The following is a 21,641-nucleotide window of genomic DNA, read 5'->3' on the forward strand; positions in this document are numbered from 1 at the left end:
ATGTTTCAGCAGAAAAAGCAGGGCATCTGTCCAAACATAATCTGGACAACAAAATAAACGGAATAAAATTATACCTCACAGCAATTAATTTTGTAGGGGGAATTAATTTATAGTAGCAATTCACTCTACTGTTTCATTGTTAAAACAAGAGACTGTGTAAGTGCTGCAAATACCTGTTCCTGAAAGCTCCCGAACTCTCAGGCATTTTTAGCTAAACTAAGGAAAATAGTTTAGCTTCAGGACACAAGGTTCACCAACACCAGGAGGTATGTTATGTTGAAACCATACTCTTTAGCATGAATGCTCTCTCCTTGTCTGCAAATTATATACACAGTGTATGCCCTTGTTCTCTAGACCACCTCTTGGGAGCTCTTTTTAGATGTCCATTTATTCCTATTTTTCTCCACAAGGCATAAAGCAAGAGGAGTCAGGATCAGACTGCTCTCTACTGCAGGGCTTATTGTAATTGTAGTTAATGTGCCTACCATATAGTAGGCCTGAAGTTATATGGTAATTACAATTCAAAGGTAAGTTCATTTAGGTACTATTTAGGTACAAATTTGCGCATACGATTTCCCGTGCAGGAAGCTAATTTTTTGCCAAGATCACAACTGAATCACCTCCACACAAACAATGAGAACCTGCATGATCAACACAAACGACTGACAGCCCCCAGTAACAGTTAAAACATACTGTTGTTTCAGCAGATCAAGGGGTATCTGGAAGAATGTTCTCAGATTCTGATTACAGTCATATTAACAAAACCAAAAGTCAAAACCCCTCAACAATTCTGTAAATGTGCCAACTCTGCCACTACAAAATTCTCACAATTTCCCAAGACATTTGCAGTGAAGGGGAACTTTTTCAAATGCTCCCCAGCACTCCCCTGTCAAGCTATAACTGAGCCCTGACAGCTCACAGATTATTCTGAGTGACCTGCTACTGGAACAATCACACTTCTATGGGTTTTCTTTATCAGAAGCTGCTATCTGCATCAGTGAAGCTTCTCCTGCTGGATGCTGGAGAAAGACAGTTTTATGCTACTGCATTTTAGTGATACTAACTATCTACACTCAAACCAGCAGGGCAAACCAGCTTAGCTCCTCGGATTTCCCAATAGGTCCAAATTTACGGTTGCTGGCCTGCATGGATGCAGATAACTGCATTAAGAGTTGGGCTCTCCAAGGGCTGAGATCTGGCAAATCCCCAGCATAACTATTCTGGGTCACTGCCAACTCCCAAAATGGCAAAACTGTTTCAAACAACCGGAATGTAACCAAGTGATCTTTCTTACCACACCAGTAAATGACTGCATCTACTCAGACAAATCAACTTTTCATTACCCAATTCAGATGACCCACCCGAGGAAGTGGCTGATTTCTGAGTCACTCAGCTTCCCAGAAGACACACTGGCACATCTCTTTGTTCAAGAAAGCTCATTCCATAAATGAAGACCAAGTGTGTTGAAAATATAACTTACTCTTTTGTAGGCTTTAGTTAAATAGATAGCATAATCTTAAAACATGCAATAAAAATATTAACCCTATTCTTTCAAGCTACTGCATCCACCAAACATTCTCTGTTCGCTTTGGCTATTCTAGGACCACATTTTTCTAATGGATTTTCTTTCTTCGTACTTTGTAAAAAGAACTGAGACAAATACTCAGAAAACCATAAGAAGGAACCAACATGCTGCCAAGTGTACATACCATATAGAAGTATTTTCTTCACTATTTCAGTTCTATCTACAAAGAGCAGAAGAAAAAAAAGAAGAAATACAGCAGCAAGACAGAACGTGAAAAATATGGAATGACCAGGAGGTTTCAAAAATGTCTGCCCTGCAGACTACATCCAAATCAGTACAAATCATGGTTGCTACTGGAAGGGGTGTGCACACAAATGCTGCAGGACAGAGCACGTTCTTTTTCACACAGGGTGATCTGCAGGAGAATGGAGAAACAAGAAACCAAGCAAAAAGGAATATAAAGTGAGGCTAAACATCGGGGAGAAAAGGAGAAAGAACAAAAATACCAAGCAGGGAAAATCAGGACTGGCAATGTGAATTCTGTGCATGATGATGTACTCAGTGAAATTTTCAATGAAATATTAAATTTCATGCAAAACCCCACACCAGCCAGTACTGGAGGTACTTAGTACTTTTCATCAGTCCTTTTAAGTAAGAAAAAAATGTAAATTTCCACCATCCACAGACTAAGAAAATCCATGCCAGACGAAGAGCTGAACACTTTAAATGGTGCTGGAACAGAAAGACTACCTGCTACCTGTATTCATAGCAAAGTGTATCAGCTGTATGAAGAAATTTGACATATATTGAAACACGATTCTGTTTCACTCAAGCTTTTCTTTGTGTTGTTGGGGATTTTTTTTCTGTTGGTTTTTTTTTTTTTTTTGGGGGGGGGATGTTTTTAAAAACATGAGGCCAGTGTGTGACAACATGAGGTTTCCAGCTTATCTGCAAACCCATCACCTCTCTTTCTGGAAAGAGTCCCAGCTTCCACAGTGCTCCAATAATTTTTTCAGTGAGGGAACACAAGGTTACTATGTCTCTTGTGGACGGATCTGTCAGTTTTACAATGCTAGGTTACACATCTGGTATGTTTAAAGGTAAATACTTATGCATCTTATAAACAGGCATTGAAAGCACTTCCTTTCTAGAGTGCATACAGTGTTCTCTGCCTTATCTGGAGCCCTGCAGATGCTGGATTCAATTCCAGTGCAATTCGTGTGACTGATGTTGCATCAGCCACGAGGATGCTGTTAGAAAAGACTGAGACATACACTGATGTGAGACACCTCAGTGTACTGCCTTCCATTTCTGAAAGGGCTAAAATGAATAAAATCATTTTTCTGAAGGACGCCTTAAGGCTCTTACAAGTTACGGTCAAAACAGATCACCTGTTCTTACAGCAACAGCTTGTGAACACATCTATTTGGAGAAATGAGCAAGAAAAAGGGAAAAATCTGCAAGCTTGACAGAGTAGCTGACCTGAGGAGGAATGGAGACAGACAAGACAGATGATACCTGAGTGAAGCAGGAGTCTGGTACGGGGAGACAAACAGGAGAAACACTCGTGGGGAAAAGCTTTCTATCTGGGAACAGAATGGACTTATAGTTCCTAAGAGGAAAAATAAAAAAAACCCAAAACAATTACTTACTGAAGAAGCTGCCAGTGATAGAGAGGAAATGCAATTAGCCATTTTCAGGACAGCAAAGTCCATCAGGTGAAGAAGGCAAGAAACAGACTAGAAGGAATTGAAAAGAACCTGAGAGCAGAATACTTACCCACTTACCCACCAAGAAGAAAGGTAAGACAGGGTCTTGGCCAAATGAAATGTTGATGGGGATTGAAGCGATATGAGAAGCAGCAGCAAGTGTGGCAATCATAAACCTGTGCAACTGAGAATAAAAAGAGGAAGCAAGATGGGGATCAGGCCAGGAATAAGGAGGGAAATGAAAAAGGGAAATGAAATTTGTCATAGTAAGAGGTACAGTAAAAGCACCACTACTTCCAGCAAGGTTTTGTACAATCCATGTCAATAAGCTGCAGTGGCGCCAATGTCTTCTGCATGAAGGCACTGGCACTTTTACCTTGTGTTTCCTCTGAGCTCCCTCTACTCTCAGCATTGTGCAAGCATATATACATTTCTGCTTTTCCTGGCCTTGCCATCCTCACATCCTCTTTTTACTAAAATCTCCTAGCTCTTTCTTATAGCAAAACTGTCTGTTCCACTCCCAGTGCTGCAAAACCCCTGGCAGCAAAGAATGTGCTGGTTTATTGCAACAAAGTCTTGTCAAAGGTAAATGCTGTATATAAAGGGGCTAAAGAATCTTACAGAAAAGCCAAAAAAAGCATCTCAACTTTTGGGTCAGCTAGGGAGTTGAGTCCCTTATTGAGCTGACTGCTCCCAAGGGGACTGTGTAGGATGATACAATAAAGGCAATATAAGGAGCAACTTAATTAACAGCTGTCCCTCAAAGCAACTGATTTGAGACCAATCTAGAATATTTTTGAAGAGCTGAAACTTCAGTCAATACTACTTCTTCTGCAGTCTTGCATAAGTTCTTCTGACAAAAACTGTTCCTTTAAATTGCCTGTGAAATCAAGTCCTGTGCTACTTACCCAGTTACCTGCAGCAAGTAGCTGGAATATGTTCAGGATTCACACAGCACCTAGTATCCAGCTCTGGCAGGAAAACAGTGAAGCACACAAACCTGAGTGCCAACCCAGGGCTAGTGGAGTCCCCACTAGTACAGCCTTTTGTCTTGTAGCATTCAAAACACAATCAATCTTCCAGAGGTGGCTGTATGAAAGTAATGCTCCGTTTCACATGAAATGGAGCCCTATGACCTTTATGTCTCCAAGTCAGATTTGTTTCCTGGGAAAAGGTATTTTACAGTGCCAGTTACTCACTACAGAGTCATTACAGCAAGAGGAGAACTGGAAACTTTGCTATGCTTGGTAATCTGGACTCTGTCAGGCCAGCATAAATTCAGCTTTTTTGCTGTCATTGGGAGAGAGAAAAGGGACTGATTTTCCACATCTTATGTCATGCATGCAACAGCAGTCAGTCTTTGACTATAATTAGTGAATAAAACACCCATTTCCACACAACAGCTCTCACATTTAAAAGAACTTCAGCTATTTTACTTAGATTAAGAACAGTAAAAACATGCGGAGATCAGAGGCAAATGGGCACATATGCTACAGAAAAAGTCTGCATGTTTGATGAGAAGCAATGCAATGTATTCCCAAAGGATTAAAAAACAGCCTTTTATTATTATAGCAAAAATGGTGCATTGCTAGAGCTTGTACAGAGCCCCTGTGCAGCTCTTAAATTATTCTGTTTGTGTGAATCAAAGCATGCTCATCACACCCCACTTCACAATCTCTAACTATCATAACTGATGCTACATATGTCAATAAATGCCCAGGGAGCCATGTTAACATCACGTTCCTGTACATCCATTACAACTCATGTGCTCTTGCATAGCTCTGGGGTCACAGAGATCAACATCTTTCAGTGGTTCTTCTTCCCTCCCCCCCCCTCACTCATCTTATGACTCCATCATAAGCTTTTGTAAGCATCCCTAGTTATTTGAAGAGCAACAGATGTAAAAGAACACAGAAGAAATTATTTCTGCCTCCATCTGGTAAAATGACAAGTTTTTCTTTAAAAGGCACAGGCTTTGATAGAAATATTCACATCCCTCACAGGTTTTGTTCTTACATATCTTAACAGATTCTTTTGTATAGAAAGAGAACCTTATATATAGTGCTTGAATGCATTAAGAAGCCTCTGTCAGGAAGACTTGATATGGCTTCCTTGTAACTCCTTCCCAGGGGGAAAAGATCAAGAAATAATAAGGAGCCACTACTAGAAAGCAATGAAACTTTCTCCAAGCAGAGAAATCTTGGGGATTTTTTTTTTTTTTAAAGGCAGAGGAGGAGCGGGCAATTTACTGCTGCCTATAAACACGGAACTGCTTTTCTACTGTCATTTCCTATCTTCACATTCAACCAGCAGTGAATCCTACACGGAAAGTTGCAGCTGATGGAATCACGGTCACGGGGCACCATCCTGCCCTACGAACCGCTCCCGCCCCCTTCTCTTCCAGCTTCTTTCGCCTTCGGTGAGCCAAGCAGCGGGGCCTAAGCGAGCGCCGCCTGAGTCGGCGCATAGATTCGGATCTCCGGCTTTCGGGAAAGCAAATGGCTCACTGTACACCCCGCGGCGGGCGCCAGGGCAGCGGGGGAGCGGTGCCTTCCTCCTCCTCCGTCCCTGGGAGCTCGCCACCCTTCCTCAACAGCCCTCAGGAACAGCACATCCTCGCCAGCACCTGGAACACCGCTTACGCCGGGCAGCGCTGCTGCGTTCCGTGCGAAGGCGCTGTCCCCACGCCCGTCCCCGCTCCCCGTCAGACAGCGCCAGCCGCCGCCTCCCCCGGGCGGGAGGGAGCCTCCTGAGGGAACATGAAGGAGCCCTCAAGTTTCCAGCTCAGGAGCGGCGCAGCCCTTCCCCTCCCACCTTGCGAGCCTTTCAGGCGGTACCACAGAAACTTTGCTTTACGGAAAGCAGACACTCGAGCTCACAGCCGCCAGCCCTCTCCCCTGGCAGCCTGCCTGCGCCCCGGCCCTTCCCCGGCACTCACCGCGGCGGCGAAGGGACGGAGGCGAGGGGAGGAGCCCCCGGGAGCTTCCCTCACCCCTCCCGCCCCACACACGGCCTCTCCTCCCCAGCGGGAAGCGGCTCCTCCCCGCGCAGGAATGGCCGAAGGCTTCTCCATCAGCATCGCATCCCCCTCCGCACCCACCCCTCCTCCCCCGACAGCTGCCGGGGGTCCCTCGGTAGCGACTATTTCCCTCAGTCAAGCTCGCCAGCAAGGACACTGCCGAGACACTGGTGCTGTTTTCTTCACCCATTTAAAGGTTGAAAAGCCCAAAGGCGCAAGGTAAGGGTAAGGCAAAAGAAGTGGTGCTGATGCAGAGGAATGTTTCATGCATAGTTCTGCGCTCCCTACGTTAACAAACGCAGACAGCTAGTGGAGGCTTCAGCTGCATTCCCACACCACCAGTTTTCATGTACATAAGCAACGCAGTCTGCACAGGGAAGTCGTGGAGTCTTCCTCTCCAGAGACATTCCAAACCCACCTGGACGTGTTCCCTGTGCCACCGGCTCGAGGTGAGCCGGCCTTGGCAGGGTGTTGGACTGGATGATCTCCAGAGGTCCCTTCCAACCTTAACAATCTGTGATATTCTTGAGGGGTGCACACTGAACAGGCATGGCAGAGGTTTGGTAATCACAATTTTATTTACTCAAACTAGACAGTGCTAATACAGAAAATACCATGTTTTACAGCAGTCACCATACCCAGCTCTGGAAACGGGCATATTACATCAGCACAGCAGCTACACATACCTGGCAGAAGTTTATAGAAAATATTGTATACAGAGAAGACATGGTCAGTCTGTTATTTTATCATTTGTTTATCTAAGCTGTCACACAGTGACATCAATTATATCTTACAACTCTCTGTACATCAAGAGAAAAAAAAAATACACTGTAGAGAAAATAAGCCAAATCTCAGTGATTTGACATCTTCCAGGTTGTCAACTTTTCTCATCCCCCACAAACTAACTGCAGAGGTTGCAAAGTACCATGAAAATAAATACTCTGTATGTTATAAAAGCTTCCAGTTTTGCATTGGATTGTCAAAGCTGTGAGAAGAAAAAACTCAAAAAAATTACAAGAGGCCAAGTCTCTTAATTTAGTCTCTTAATTAACAGACAAACAAAACTACAGAATAAATGTGCTAAGGTTCAAAGGAGACTCTGATTTCACTGGACCAATGCCAAGGCAGGCAAACAAGCCAGCCAAAAAGGCAATTAACAAAAAACCCTTGGAAATATCAAACTAAAATGAATTCTTTAAAAATCTCTTGGTTGTAGCTAACCAGTTCACCTATAACAACCACTAGACATTGAAAGAAGGAAGCTATGATGGTTTGAATGAGATGCTTTGCTGAATGTTGTCTTCAGGCCTAGGCTTTTGGACTTACGCTTTAAAACATGGAAGGAGTTAAAAAAATGCCACTTTTCTTTTTTTGTTAACTATAAAACAGAAACACCATAGCATTCAGATAGGTTGGGCTTTAAACCATTAAGGGAAGTAGCAGAGAAAAAGGTTTAGCCATAAGAGTTTTGAGTTTACTTTGCATCTAACAAATGTAGTCATGTATACATAAAACTTTTACAAACAGATGTCCTGATCCTGCAGCCTTTACTTCTCAGAAGGCAACAGGTGCCAAAACTCATGAAGATGGCCTTTTTCTTTTAAAAAAGTCAGTAAACTGGACACAAAGCACAAATCTGCATGCAGCACTGTGTGACAATTACTGAAAGATAATTTCTAAATCTGCAATGTACTTGCAGCATGTACTTGCATGTACTCAAGCTATACATACAAAAAGAAGTTACCAATGTCAGTGTGTCTTCAGACTGGAACTTATGTCTAATGGTTTACTGTAGATGCACAGCAAACTCATCTTTTCTTGATAAATAAAGAAACTGCTGATCAGCACAGTGAGGAGAGGTATCTAAATCAAGGTGAATGGCCAAGCAAATGCAGAGGTAGTCTACGCAGAATTTATTTTCTCTGCTTTAATAGCAGCTTCAATCTCTTCCATGATTGGCACCGGGCCTGCATAGTTATTAGTTTCAATAGCTTCTAATTTCTCCTGATAATCAGTTGGCAAGCCATTCTGTTTTGCACCCATGCAGATAACCTATAATTAAAAGGAAAAAAAAAAATAAAGCTTTCAGTAATAGAAAGGACAGACTCCTCCAAACAATCACTTGAGTAGGAAGAACCATTTAAGCTACCCAGAGAAATTATCTCCAATAGTGCTATTTGTACCTAAGGATAGCCAAAGGCTTCTGGGAGACCACTGAAGACCAGAACAGTGTGAACAAAATTACTCTGAAAAGGCTTTTAACTACCCCTGAGATTCTGATGTGTTACTGAAGTGCACAAGACTCTCTAATTAAGCTGTTATTCAGTTATTCTGTTCTTTCTTTCAGACAGGATGCTAACTTCAATAATGTATGCAGCTTCTCACTCAGGTGTGACACTAAAGTTGGCTAAAGATTTAAAGGGTAGTTATTTTTAAAACTAAGCTGTCCAAAGAACAATGAGTGCATAGATAGGGTACAGGAATAACAGAAGCAGACACTTAACTCAGTGAAAAAACACAGATTCCTTAGTTTGTTACTGCAGATTTCCTTCCATATATAAAATAAACTGAAGTATTGGTGCAGAAGAAAAGATGCAAGAGTGAGAGGAAAAGAGGAAGTTGCAGGAACACAGCTTGAAGGAGACACCAGCAAGCCTGGATATAGAAATGAACATTCCAAATATGCTTTCATGCATTTAACAGCATGCATTTCAAGGATGGGGTGTTTAGAAAGAATGAATTTTGCCACAAAAAGTACGTAACAGTAGATGGATGTAGTTCAATCACTGTGTGCAGATGCAGTCATCTTTTAAGTTTTTAGCTCTCCTGCCTGGTTAACTTAGACAAACAAACAAACAAACAACCCAAATAAACAACAACAACAAAAAAGTTGGGGGCAGAGGAGAAGAACAGAACTAACAACTGCTCCTGACAGGACCAGGAAGGAATGATAAAGCTGCCAGTAGTAGAGGTCTGCACTTACAGCATACCAATGAGAGCTGACACACAGCAGCAGACTATGTACTGACTCCCTGAAAAGCCCTAAAGATCTGCCTTGCCACGAGGTGGGTTGGCAGGGAAGAGGTTTGTGGAAAAGCAGAGTCTGCTTTCTCAGCAAGCCCTCTCTTCAGCAGTCCCACAGCAGCTGGCCTTAGCTGTCTTCCTGGAAGTCAATTCACAGGAGTAAGTTCCTCAGTTTGGAGAAGGTGGCACACCTGGGATTTCACAGACTCACTCCAGGCTTCTTTACTTCAGGTAGGAAAAGCCTACCTGCAGTGATGTCTGTGTAGATGCACTAAAGCTGCACCACTCAAGACACACAGCCAAACCACCCCAGCCTGGGCCTGCACAGATCTCACAGGCTAAGCAGGTCAGGCCTGTCGTGTGAGTGGATGATGACTCTACAGAGTCAGCATTGCAGAGCAGTGTTGAAACACTTCTGCCTCACCAGCCATCAAGGGGGAACCCTGCAGTGCTCTGCAATGCTGCTGGAGTCTTGTGATGTGCAGGTGATGTGTCTACTAAAAGGATACAGGTGCACTCCTCTATTAAGTGATAGCAAGTACTTCCCAAGATAGTAAGGATAATCCATGTTCTGGAAACTACAAGCCAGGTGTTGTATTTTCCCCACAGAAGCTTCCCTCTGTCCTTTCAGTGCAGTACATTAATTTTTCAAACAGAATTGCCACATATATGTGGGCAACACCCTCTAGAAATCCTTGTGCCAATCATAGCTAATTCACTAGTTAAATAGGAGCTTCTTTTAATGTACGACTAAACCAAAAACCCCAAACTGATTTAATAGGCCTGTAAGAGCTAGCAATCTCCTGTGAGCAGCATTACAGCAGTAAATTGCACAAGAAGTGTTATACCTTTACAGTAGTCATGCCTTCCATCCACTCTAATTAAAGTACTTATTAAATACCACAGAAGTACTGCATTATAAACTTCTGTACACTCTTCCAAAATCAAAGTGATGTAACACCTACCTTTTTATACTGTGGAGAAGGGGGACCGGAGACATAGTCCTTCATCTGGTAGCTTCGACAGGTCAGTACCTTTCCTGATTGAGTGTGGACATTAACTTCTATTGGAACATAAATGCCATCCTCAACTCCCTCTTGCCTGTAGAAGACATATATTCCTTTCATGTCAATAAAACAATCCATCTTTCAAACCAACCATGCAATTAAACATGTGGACTTACTATAACAGAATTCAAGGCAGGACACTAGTCTGTGCTTTAACATACTTAAACAAATAAAGCAAAACATATTTCAGTGTTTTTTGTGCAAACTTGTTTCATACAAAAAATACATTTCTAGAGAAGCAGCAGCATTTACTTTTATCATTTCAGCTCTGTAAGAAATGTTGACTTCTGATTAACCTGTAAAGTCAGAATGAGAATACACCTAAACTAATTACTGTGGAAGACAGGTAGTCTGAAAGAGAAACACAAGCAAGATTACCAGAATTAATGAGCCAGATATGTGTTTCTTAACTGGCACTCAGATAAAGAAACAATTGCAAAGTTTTATCTTGCCCATTGTGTTGCATTTTAATAAGGGGGAAACTTGCACAACTTGTGCAATGCACTTTCCAAAGAATAATCCAAGGCACCTTTTACCTTTCACAAGGCATGCACATCAGTAATGAGCTAAGTCGGGGCAAAAAAAACATTTTGGGTTTTTTTTAATTAGCAAAACCATGCTTCAAAAAACAAAACCTCAAAACCTCGGCTACTTATTGTCCTCAACCCACTGGCATTTAGCTATCAACAAAAATCTGAGGAAACAGTAAGAAGTAAATGAGAAGCTTAAGCAATACAAGGGACTTCATAGCACAATTAACTTTAGATGTACTTTAGCTACAAGTTATAACATGGTTTTAACCCTGCTTGTTCAATATAAATTTGACAAATCATCTTTTTTTTCAAAGACTTGCTACCATTTCAAGTTATTAAATGTACATAATGTGGGCCATGTTAGGTGAGTAACTAGGTTAAGTGCAAGTACAGACTGGAAGCTAACTGCAGATTCAAGGCCAACAGACTACAAAATAAGTCGTGTGGTTGTGTGAGAACAAGAAAACTGTTCAGTAACATCCATTGCTCGACTCTGAGGCAAAGTCATGATTTAATCTGTAACTTACAGATTTGTCAAGTACAGAGGACAAAAAACCCCACAGAAGTGACTGTGAGACAAGGAAAAAAATGAATTTGAAGTCAAAGAGTTCTGCCATCCAAGCAAAAGGTTCCCCTCTCATATTTGTTTTCTATATATTGCATTGTTTTGTATTTCAGCTAATTACATGCAGCCTTCAATTACGCATTCTCTCCTCTGCTTCTGGGTAACAAAGCACAGACTACTTTACCCAGATTAGGAGGGGTTAAAAAAAAAAAAGTGGGCATTTTTTTTTTTGATACATAGTAATTTCAGGAAATAATGTGCTGGAGAACCTACAAATATATCAGCTTGTATGCAGCTGATATATTTGTAGGATCCCAAGACCTTCAGCAGGAGCACCTGCAAGCTCATTTGAGCAGGTTAGGAACGATTCTTAGAAGAGCTCTGTTGACTATGATTATAAAAGCCAAGAACACATCCCATTTCCAGTTCACCTCCATGGCATTAACGAGACAACTGGAAAAAAGTAATCTGTAGTGCTAATGTCCAGGCTGCATATTTTGGTGGTATTACAGTACTCAAGTCTCTAGTACCTTAGCAAGCATTGAAATTTATCCAGTCAAACAAATACCAGGGATCTGCAATCCTACGCTACGTCAACTGTAAACAATGTGAAAACACTTACAGAAACCAAAGTGCAAAATACCGTCTCCAAGGAGAGGAAACACAAAAGCACATGCTGTCAGACATGATCATCATACTTAGGAAGTTTATGCTTCAGGAAAGCATGGTAAATCAGGAGTTTTAAGTAAAGGTCAGCAGAAAGCTCAGGATGTTTAAGTGCTACTGTAAGCAAGAGCAGAGGAACTCAAGAGATCATAAAACAGGGACATGTGAAGCTGTCCCCAAGCACAAGCATGCCGACTAGATGCTCATGCCCTCTTGCTTGAGGCTAACACTCCCAGCCAGGACAAGAGTGCTCAGAATGGCCATTACCATAATGGTACTAACAGAACCTGGTTTCTGTTGTATTTCAGGTTCACCATAGGCAACAAAAAGCACATTGCAACCAAGTTTCACCATCAGGGTTTTAAGGAACTGTTTACACAGTGAAAGTGCTAAAGTACCAGAGGCAGGAGAACAGTATTGAGGTAGTGTTTTCACTGGGTTTGCTATATCCTGCTCCCTAGCCCAGATTTCCACTGGAATTGTCAGTGATGAACTTGCTCTGAACAAACAATCCTTGTGTACCAGAAGCACCATGCTGTGCAAGCACATCTCAAAAGCTGCAACAAGCACATGACAGCAGGCAAAGTTTTGGAGATTACATGCTAAGTCCTGTCTTAGACCCTGCAAGAAGTCATGCTATTCTTTGCTTTGTTCAACCAGCCTGGTCAGCCTGGTCTTTTTGACTTCAGCCTGGGAGCAATTTGCTCAGGGTTCCTTGAATATCTCTTAATTACAGGTACATGTAGAACATTCTCCACCATGCACTGTAAAAGCGTAGTCAGGCTCTCCCATTCAAGGGTGGAAACGGTAACACTCCAGCTCCCTGCTTGGATGTTCCTCAAGCTCACAAAAGTTTACATCCTTAGAGGAGGAGACACGTTAAATAACTTCCTGAAAAGGTCCCTTTGCCTGTATTAAAAGATCTCTCTTCTGCAGTCTTGTCCTTATCCCTTCCTTTTCTGCTACAACTCGAGTCTACAGATGTATACGGACAGACATTGATGTCAGTCTCAAAGGAAATTCTCCCTAAAGTAATGGGAAAAACACCATAGGACAAATACAGATTTTAGAATCTTGTAAGAGACAGGTTAAAAAAAAAGATCATGACTTATCAACTTCAAATCAAGGTCCACAGATTGTTTAAAAAAAACCCTAAAAGTAGGGGTTTTTTTAGCTTGAAAACAAAGCTTTCTTTCAGAATCAGAAAATGTCAGAATCAGAAAGAAGTGTCAGAAGTCAGTACACATACTATGAAATAGAATTCACACATTAAAATCAAAAGCATCTTCTTGATTTCAACACCATAGCTTCCACACAGCTCTTTACCAAAAATCGACTCATTCTCAATTTCTCTCTAAAGTAGTAGAAGACAGCAGAAGTGAAGTCACCTACTTATCCAGTGAACTTAAATTGCAAGTGTTCATTTTCCACACTATTCCCCACACTTCGTCTCCAGGGCTCTGAGCAATGGTAGCTGTACCTCCATGCCAGACAGAACTTGTCCTGCCTTGATGATGGCCAAACTCAAGCTTAAAATCCTGCAAATGAAAGCAATGCAGAGAATCAATTTCCACTTAAAATAAGGGTTATTGACTATTCTTGACATGAAAGGAGCAGCCAAAGGACAGTAGTACATGTGGCCAGTTGGAGACACGGAAGGAAGAACAGACAGGTGCTACCTGGTGCCAAACCTTTTTCAGGATTTTGTGATAAGACTTAAATGCCACTATGCAGAATCCTGGAAAATAGTAAAGGTAAAGAAATCTACAAGATGGTGAGCTTTGGGTCCTATCTTCATGCCAATAGCCTTTGGGTCCTATCAAGACCACCCAATTGTAAAATACCATCCTTTTCATTTTTACAATGTTTTGTGCCATCTCATCACTCATCTGGAACATTCTTGGGTATTTTTAAGTCAAGGCATGTATCTCCTTCAGTGAGCTTATTCAGGTTTTTGCAAGTAGAAATATTCTTTTAGAAAACAAGTATCACTTTTTCTTACAAGCAACATCAAATATTAGTATATATGAAAAAGAGAATAATGGGCTATTGAATGCTATCAATGTAATTTCTCACCTGACTCAATACACTCATTATCCTCTCCTACTTATTAGCCAATTTGTGGATCCTTCCCTAGAAGTACAGAAGGAAACACTCCCCTCCCCCCCAGTCCAAACCATCAAGCTTTAAGGAAGACTACCTCCTTAACATCAATAAAATAAAACTCAAACCCAAGCAGCCCCACAGATTTGCATATTTCTTAGAAACATCCTCTTGAAGATATGATTTTGCTTTGAAACATACATATGTACACATTAATACTCCCTCTGAGACACATCACTCTCTTGTAATATCCTAATAGATATAGGAAAAAAGTTGGAAAACAAATGAAACAGTTGGAGGCTTACACACAGAAAAAGAGTGCTCACATCAGAACACAAATCAATTTTTGTGTGTGTGCATAAGTGACAGCAGCCTGGCAAAGCCACACTTTTTATTCCATCAACAGTCATCTTCCTGCCCCATAAAATGTCCCCTATTTAACCAATTTCACTAGAAAAAAGGTTTACTTAGATGCACCAAGTTATTTGCACAAAAGTCCAGTCAAGTCACAGACTGAAGTTACAGATGAGGACAACTGATTGCAGGGCAGTGCCAAAGAAATACCTTCATAGAATCAAGTACTCTCACCGCAGTCTTAAAAAAAAAAAGGGGGGGGGAAAAACCCCACCAATTTTTACTTTATTCCTCCAGTTATATTTTCTTGGACCTGACCTCCACTGAATAGCTGCAAGGAGCTGTACAAAATCATCAGGCACCACCCAAAAACCAGCAGCAGAGATCGCACAGAAACAGCAGTTCACTCTGGTTCTGGAAGCAGGAAACGAAGTTACACCATGTGTGCAACTGCTTCAAGCACTGCTGCAAAGATGGGAAAAAACACAGTAGATACTTTTTTGGGTCAAGAGATCGGTCTCTGGTCCTTCTAAGTACCAGTGTAGCACCCTGTCTGTGCTTGTTATTAACATCCCATTTATTAACAGCTTTTGGCTGAAGACTAACAAAGCTTTAAAAAATAAAATTAGAGGGAAGTTTAGCAAAAGTTAAACTAAAGTTTTTACTTTAGTTTAGGATCCAAAGCACTCTGGTTACGGGCTGTTTCTCCTTTTTTTAAGCCCAAGTGGCACTATCACAGGGCAATTAATAGGAATCAGCTCCAACCTTCCTGCAGTCCCTCACTCCCCAGCATCAGTGATTTTCCAGCTGGAAGCAAGGGAGTGAAGCCACCCGGTGTCGGCAGGGAACATAGCAATCGGTCAAAGGCCAGCTAGAGAAGGCAGCCAACCTGCAGTGGGTCCAGATGTGCTTACTGGCTAACCTGGAAATCAACCTGAGAGCTGGGAGAGCTGAAGAAGATTGCTTTTATTCAAACATAAGCACACACTACTAGAGCCTTTCTCCCTGCCTTCAAGGTCTGATCCTGCAAGGTTCTGGGCTCTCAGCATGTTCAGTGGAGGGGTAGCTATAAGTTCCTCACACTTTACACAAGCAGGCCTCAGCTGTCAGGTTGGCAGTCCTAAGAGACGCCAAGTATCTGACTATGGTGAGTTCATTAATGACAAGTTTTTGTAATTTCTTCATACACTCTAACAGATCATTTCCTGCCAGTTACCGCAAAAGAACCTTCAAGTCATTAAGTGGTATCAATTGATGCTCTGCTCCTCCAAGCATCCTTCCAGTTGCACAGATCTGTACATCAACAGCTTTAATGACCACAAGCTTGTGTTTCCAAGCCTACACCAAAGCCAAGCTGATACAACAATATTTAATAACCCTGGCAGGGAGAGAATTGCCCTGTAGGGTGTATGAAGGTGTCAGCTGCAGATGTGCAGAGCTGGGTGACAGCTCCCATCTACCGATCACACAGTGCAGGGAGAGCTCCTCACCTGGACCCGGGACACCTCCCACTGCACTGGTTTGCTCTAAGCCCCATCCAAGCTGGTCTTGAACATTACCAGGGATGGGGCATCCACAGCTTCTTTGGGCAACCTGTTCCAGTGCCTCACCGCCCTTACTGAAAAGAATTTCTTCCCGCTACGTTACATTTCAAAGTCCGTAGTGCTTTACACACTGGGACATGGGTCATGGCTGGCAGCCTGGAAGGTTAAGCCCTGTCAGATAACCCCGCAGCAGTGGGACTACCACAAACATTCCTTCTGCTGTGGGCAGCCCCGGCCCTGGGTCAAAAAGCACAGGACAGCCAGGGTTGGAAGGGACCTCCCGAGATCACCTGTCCAATCCCTCCTGCCAAGACAGGGTCACCTCAAGCAGATGACACAGGAACGCCTCCAGGTGGGTTTGGAATCTCTCTGGAGAGGGATACTCCACAACCTCCCCAGGCAGCCTGTTCAGTGCTCCGCCTCCCTCAACGTAAAATAGTTACTCCTCATGCTGAGCTGAAACTTCCTCCGTTTTAGTTTACGTCCATGGCTCCTTGTCCTGTCCCTAGGCAACATGGTACAGAACCTGGCACCATCGTCCTGACGAGGACCCCCGGCCTGATCCATGCTGGGGCCTCCGCCGTGCGAGGGACGGACGGGCTGCAGCACCGGCCCGCAGGCAGCCGCGGGGCCATGCGGCTCCTCGGCGACACTCGGGCTCCCCGCAGGTGTGTCGGGCTCCCCGCAGGCACGTCGGGCTCCCTCAGCCCCCCCCGCGGCCCCGCCAGCCGCCCCCTCACGCACCTGCAGGCGCGCCAGGGCGCAGAGCGCGGCCGAGGGGTTGCGCAGCAGCAGCCGCTCCCGCAGCAGGTTGCTGCCGTACGCGTAGTACAGGAACCAGCAGCCAACCTCGCCGCCCGGCTCCATCGGCCCGGCGCGGCCCGGTACGGCGTGAATCCGCCGCCGCTTTAACACCGCCCTCCCGCTCCTCCTTCCACGCTGCTTCCGCCGCCGCCCAGGAGCCGGCGCGGAGCGGGGCCGTGAGGCGGAGCAGGAGCAGCAGCAGCAGCAGCGCCAGTGGAAGGCGGTAGGCGGGCTCCCGGCAGTGGAGCAGTGACGTGGGAGGAGCGCTCCGCCTCTCCATCCATCCATCCATCCGTCCGTCCGTCCGTCCGTCCGTCCATCCGTCCATCCATCCAGGCGGGAGCGGGGAACGGCGCCGGGCACGAACCCCCGCGGCTGTCAGGGCTGCGGGGCACAAACCCAGCCGTGAGCTCGGGGGCTCAGTCTCCTCATTCAGCTGGCTTAACTCATAACACTGAAGTCTCGGTTTGAACAGCATGGAAAAGAACCCAAGTTTTAGGAGAAAACTTTCACCTTGCACCTCAAAATCTACATGCTTTTTGAAAAATCATCACAATTGTTAAAACTCTTGAGTGTTGAGAAAAATCAAGGGCTTTTTGGTTTGTGGTGTTTTGTTGGGTTTTTTGTTTTGGTTTGGTTTTGCTTTGGGGGTTTTTGTGGGGTTTTGTGGTTTTTTGTTTGGTTTGTTTTTTGTTTGTTTGTTTGTTTGTTTTTGTGTGTAGAATATCGAAAGTTCCAATAATTTTAAAAGCATTATGAAAAGTTACTTGACTTTCTTTTAGAAGAATGTAATTTTGATGCAAAAGAGTAGCAATTGCTATGTACTTCATTATAATCCCTACGTAAGATTATTTTCCCCTCCACCTCAGCTCTCAAGGAGCAGCTCAGAGAAAGCCTGACCAGGCAGCACAGCACACAGTGATGCCTGGAAAACCTGCCTTTTCCAGCATCTCAGCTGCTTCCATCCTCTGTGGGGAGGAATAGGCTGTCAGTGAGAAGGGGCTGCAGTCCCTGGTACCAAAAAGAGCACCCTGGCCACCTCTGAGATAAACAGTGACGATTTGTAAGTACATTCCATGAGAAGCAAAGCAGTGCAGCATTTCACAGCTGGGAGTGCTCAGAGCAGAGTAAGATGGGAATGTGCAAAGGTAAAAGGTGAGAAGATGCTGGTGTGTGGGCAGGCAGAGCTGCACATCCATGCACAAAGGCACTTCCTCTCCTTCCCTGACATAAGCAATGCTGGGATGGGACAGAAGGAGCCCTTATTGAATATACATAAATATAACACACGTTATGTGTTATGTTATGGCTGTAATTAAAATAGCCATAATCGTTAATGGTGAGATACCACTCATTAATGCAGTTAAAGTAGCTCCCAGTGCAAGCTGGCTTCCTGAGCAGAGGCAGCTGCTGCAGGATTTAGCACAGGATCCCTGGCAGCACAGTGCCCAGCCTCTCTGGGCACATCCTGCAACATAGAAAGGAAATCAGCTCCTTCCTTCAATGATGTGTTCAGTACTCCATTTGAGTCCCTGCTTTAGTTTTCCCAACACAGATTGGGAAAGACAGATTCATCATGAAGCACATAAAGTGATAAAAGTGATTCTGATCCTTCCTGACTAGTAGCTTTCTTTTTTAAGGGATTATTTTTCTTATGTAGGAACCAAGTATTGTAAAGTGAAAAGGATTACATAGGTCATAGGAATATACTCCCTCAAAAACTCCCTCACTCTCACGCCTTACAATAACCAGTAGGTGAGCCTGTCTTTTGAAAATCTGCTATATGCTTTTAGTCCCTTTTCCCTAAGGACATGCAAACTCCATGAGAAGTGTCTCTCTCTCATATCTTCCATCAGCTTCTGGACTGTTGCCTAATTTCAACCAGAAAACAAGGGGGTTCAAAGATATCTAAGTTTCTGCTGATCTCAAGGAAAGAGTCAAGAGGATGGCTGTGAGACAGCAGAGATCCCACGAGGGAAGCTTCCAGATGGGCCTGTAAAGCCCAAGGGACTAAACCTGCTGGTGAACAGGTTTTCCAGCCTAGGTGCTTGCTGCACTACATATTTGAGCTTTATATAAGCTGTCCATTGTAAGCTGAGGTAGATATTTCTTTCTAAACAGAAAAAAACTTACATAGGAATTGCACTGAAGCATGTAACAATTGTTACTCTTTAAGATCAAAATTACTTTCTTAAAGAAAGCCAACCAGCCTTTCATAACACTTTTTCAGTTATGGAAATTTTTGACATTTTGCTCAAAAAAAGCTATTTTTTTAATCAACACTCAGAGTTTCAACAACAATTGTGATGATTTTTCATCCAAAAAGCATGTGTATTTTGAAAAAGGTGAAACTTTTCTCCTAAAACTTTTGTTCTTTTCCATGCTGTTCAAATCAAGAATGTTATGAGCTAAGTCAGATGATTGACAAATGAGTAGACAGAGCCCCTGATCTCATGTCTGGGTTTGTACACTGGAAAACATCTGTTAGCAAAGGCAGCTAGAAAAATTACCATCAAACTTATAGAAAGAGAATCAGTTTAAAACACTGCCACTTGAAATTCCAAGTATTTCATTCTTCAAAAAGGCCACCTTTTCAAATTCAAATCTTTTGAGGTTTCCATTTTCTTCAGTCTGTACTGAATACCAAGCCTATTCTCTTATCAAGAAACATGAGCCAATACTTCCAGGAGCGTGGTTTTGGTATGCATGGTGTCTAGACATGATGTGATGCTAACTCAGGTGCTGTTTGAACTACCTAGGTAAAACCTTAGATCTATGGTGATTATTTTTCTGAAACTCACTCAATCAGTTTTCACATCTGAAATCCATTTCTTCCCAGCTGGCCAGTCTGATGGCAAGGCAGCATGGGAGGGAAGTGAATATGCTCTGGAGTGAAAACTTTGCAGGTCTTTCTGTTGATGTATGTCCAAATAATGACCAAATGGCTGTATGTGCATAGGGAAATACTTGGGCACTGTGGGCAGACCTTGCTTGGAAAAGAAGTTTACAGCAGCAAAACCAGGGAGTAGGACTTTTCCTGTAGGAATTTGAGTAGAAACCTGCCAGGCTTTGGTGGTGCTACCAGATTTCACACTTCTGCTGTTTCTTGACCTTTCAGGTGAAAATTAACACTCTGAGAGAGGAGTGTGTTAAATGATATCCTGTTTGTTGCTTTTTTTAGTTCAGTCAGTTCTAGGTGATCTCCAGAGCAGCTGACATGAGACCTGTGTTAACCTGTTTGAAGCCCCAAACAGTTTGGAAGCATTGTTTCCCCATGCATGTTGCTACAAAACCTGCGCAGAGTAAGCAGTCAGGAGTATGCCTCCCGTTTGGGACATTCCCAAACATGGGCGAAAGCTCTGGATATCCACAGCTATTTGTACATTGTCTGTGGAGGAGATCAACAGGGTTATTTATGCAAAGAAAGCATGAATTTGTTTCCATCAGTTTTTTTTTGCCTAGATGCAATATATTCCTGAGCATATCCTATGTAGGTTTTTAGCGGGGAGAAAAAGGAAATTAGGGAAAAATAAGGAAAAATAAGGAAAAATAAGGAATTAGGGGAAAAAATGAGATGCAGTGGGGTAAGTTAAACCTCCTGTAATGTCTTCCAGTCACTCAACGTGCCTCCCCATCATTCCCTTTACACCCCATGGCTGTCACAGCATGAGCCATAATTGATATTGAAGAAAGAAAGGAGAACCTGGAGGAATAATAAGGACAACTGATGCAAATGAACTGCATGTGCAGTCCTCCCCACAGCTTTTCACTCCTCCCTGAGGAGCCCTAGTAGGATGTGCTCTGCAATTAGTATTTCATTGAAATTATACCTTTTTTGCTACAAGATGGTTACAGCTGGTGGTAGCTTCTTAAAACAGTGTGCAAGGTCTGGGGGTCTGCAGAGATTTCGTGTTCATGCAAATGAATGCAAATGATTTTACAAGGTGTCATGATGTTGCTGTGCTTGTTCCTTCCCTACAATACAGGGACCATGCTGTCCTGCAGAAATTCAGCCTCTTTCCCTGCCCTGCTTGACAGAGTAGCCACTAACCCAAGCATTTTGTGGCTTGGCCCCACCGACAACCAGGAGAAATATCCATCCTTCATTTTGCAATTCTGTTCTTACATGTTTCCACAAATAGTGCAGTCATTTAGGAGAGGAACTATTAAAATGGCTGGGTCTGCGCATGTATCCACCTGCCTTTTTTGGTTCTGCTCCATGCCAGTGTGTGTTTTGGGCCCATCCTGGAACAGCCCTGAGCTCTCCCTGGTTGCTGCACACTCTGTACGGTTCTGAGATGTCACTGTGTGGCTGGTGCCATCTGAGGTCTACAGGTACTTGCATGTGTGACTTCAGCAACTGGTTAATAAATCTTGCCAAATTCATGTTGTTTCAAAGGAAAAATGCTGTGCTGAACTGCAGAGACTGTACCTGGTACCCAGTGATTTTATCTTGTGTGTGCATGTACAGTGATAACAAATTAATAGTGGGAACAAGAAAAACCCCTGTGTGTCAGAAAAAGAGGTTGACCCTGATCATCTTTTGTGGAAGTATATTCCAAATCTGTCTTTTTTTCCTTGGACCTAGTGTTTAACTTCCCTCATTGTAAAGCTCTTCTGAATGATAGCAGTTCTCTATTGATACAACACAAATGGTTACAGGAGATTTTCTCAGTGCCTTGTTAATGAAATCTCTTAGTTTGCTGTGTCAAGAGGATTTGTCAGTGT

General features: G+C 43.2%; 2 protein-coding genes across 10 annotated transcripts in view; both read right to left on the bottom strand.

The window, feature by feature from the left end:
• Window positions 1–6,216, bottom strand: part of NOD1 (nucleotide binding oligomerization domain containing 1) — a 28,461-nt gene extending 22,245 nt beyond the window's left edge. For 5 of the 8 annotated variants that reach the window (XM_088060908.1, XM_088060901.1, XM_088060906.1 and 2 more), the window contains exons 1-2: window positions 6,049–6,119; window positions 3,305–3,418 (exon numbers count right to left, since the gene is read on the bottom strand). The gene's annotated coding sequence lies outside the window, so the exon portion shown is untranslated. Of the gene's footprint in view, window positions 1–3,043; window positions 3,129–3,304; window positions 3,419–6,048; window positions 6,120–6,172 lie in introns of those variants that run through there. The other 3 variants (XM_014248746.2, XM_088060896.1, XM_005518991.3) reach the window with 3 other exon arrangements.
• Window positions 6,217–6,808: 592 nt separating this feature from the next.
• GGCT (gamma-glutamylcyclotransferase) lies at window positions 6,809–17,104 on the bottom strand. 2 transcript variants are annotated; one of them, XM_005518990.3, is made up of 4 exons: window positions 16,854–17,095; window positions 13,501–13,646; window positions 10,243–10,378; window positions 6,809–8,305 (listed from the first exon to the last, which is right to left on the bottom strand). In XM_005518990.3, exons 1-4 carry the CDS (start codon window positions 16,974–16,976, stop codon window positions 8,156–8,158), a joined length of 555 nt encoding a protein of 184 aa, XP_005519047.1. In that variant the 5' UTR covers window positions 16,977–17,095; the 3' UTR covers window positions 6,809–8,155. The 2 variants fall into 2 exon arrangements, with proteins under 2 accessions (XP_005519047.1, XP_087922658.1); XM_088066532.1 differs by lacking the exon at window positions 10,243–10,378 and having other exon boundaries at window positions 16,854–17,104.
• Between the last annotated feature and the right edge of the window lie 4,537 nt (window positions 17,105–21,641).

The sequence above is a fragment of the Pseudopodoces humilis genome, chromosome 1 (assembly GCF_049639895.1).
Source record: "Pseudopodoces humilis isolate 2021_Gansu_Grassland_sample_001 chromosome 1, ASM4963989v1, whole genome shotgun sequence".
Classification (NCBI taxonomy): domain Eukaryota; kingdom Metazoa; phylum Chordata; class Aves; order Passeriformes; family Paridae; genus Pseudopodoces; species Pseudopodoces humilis.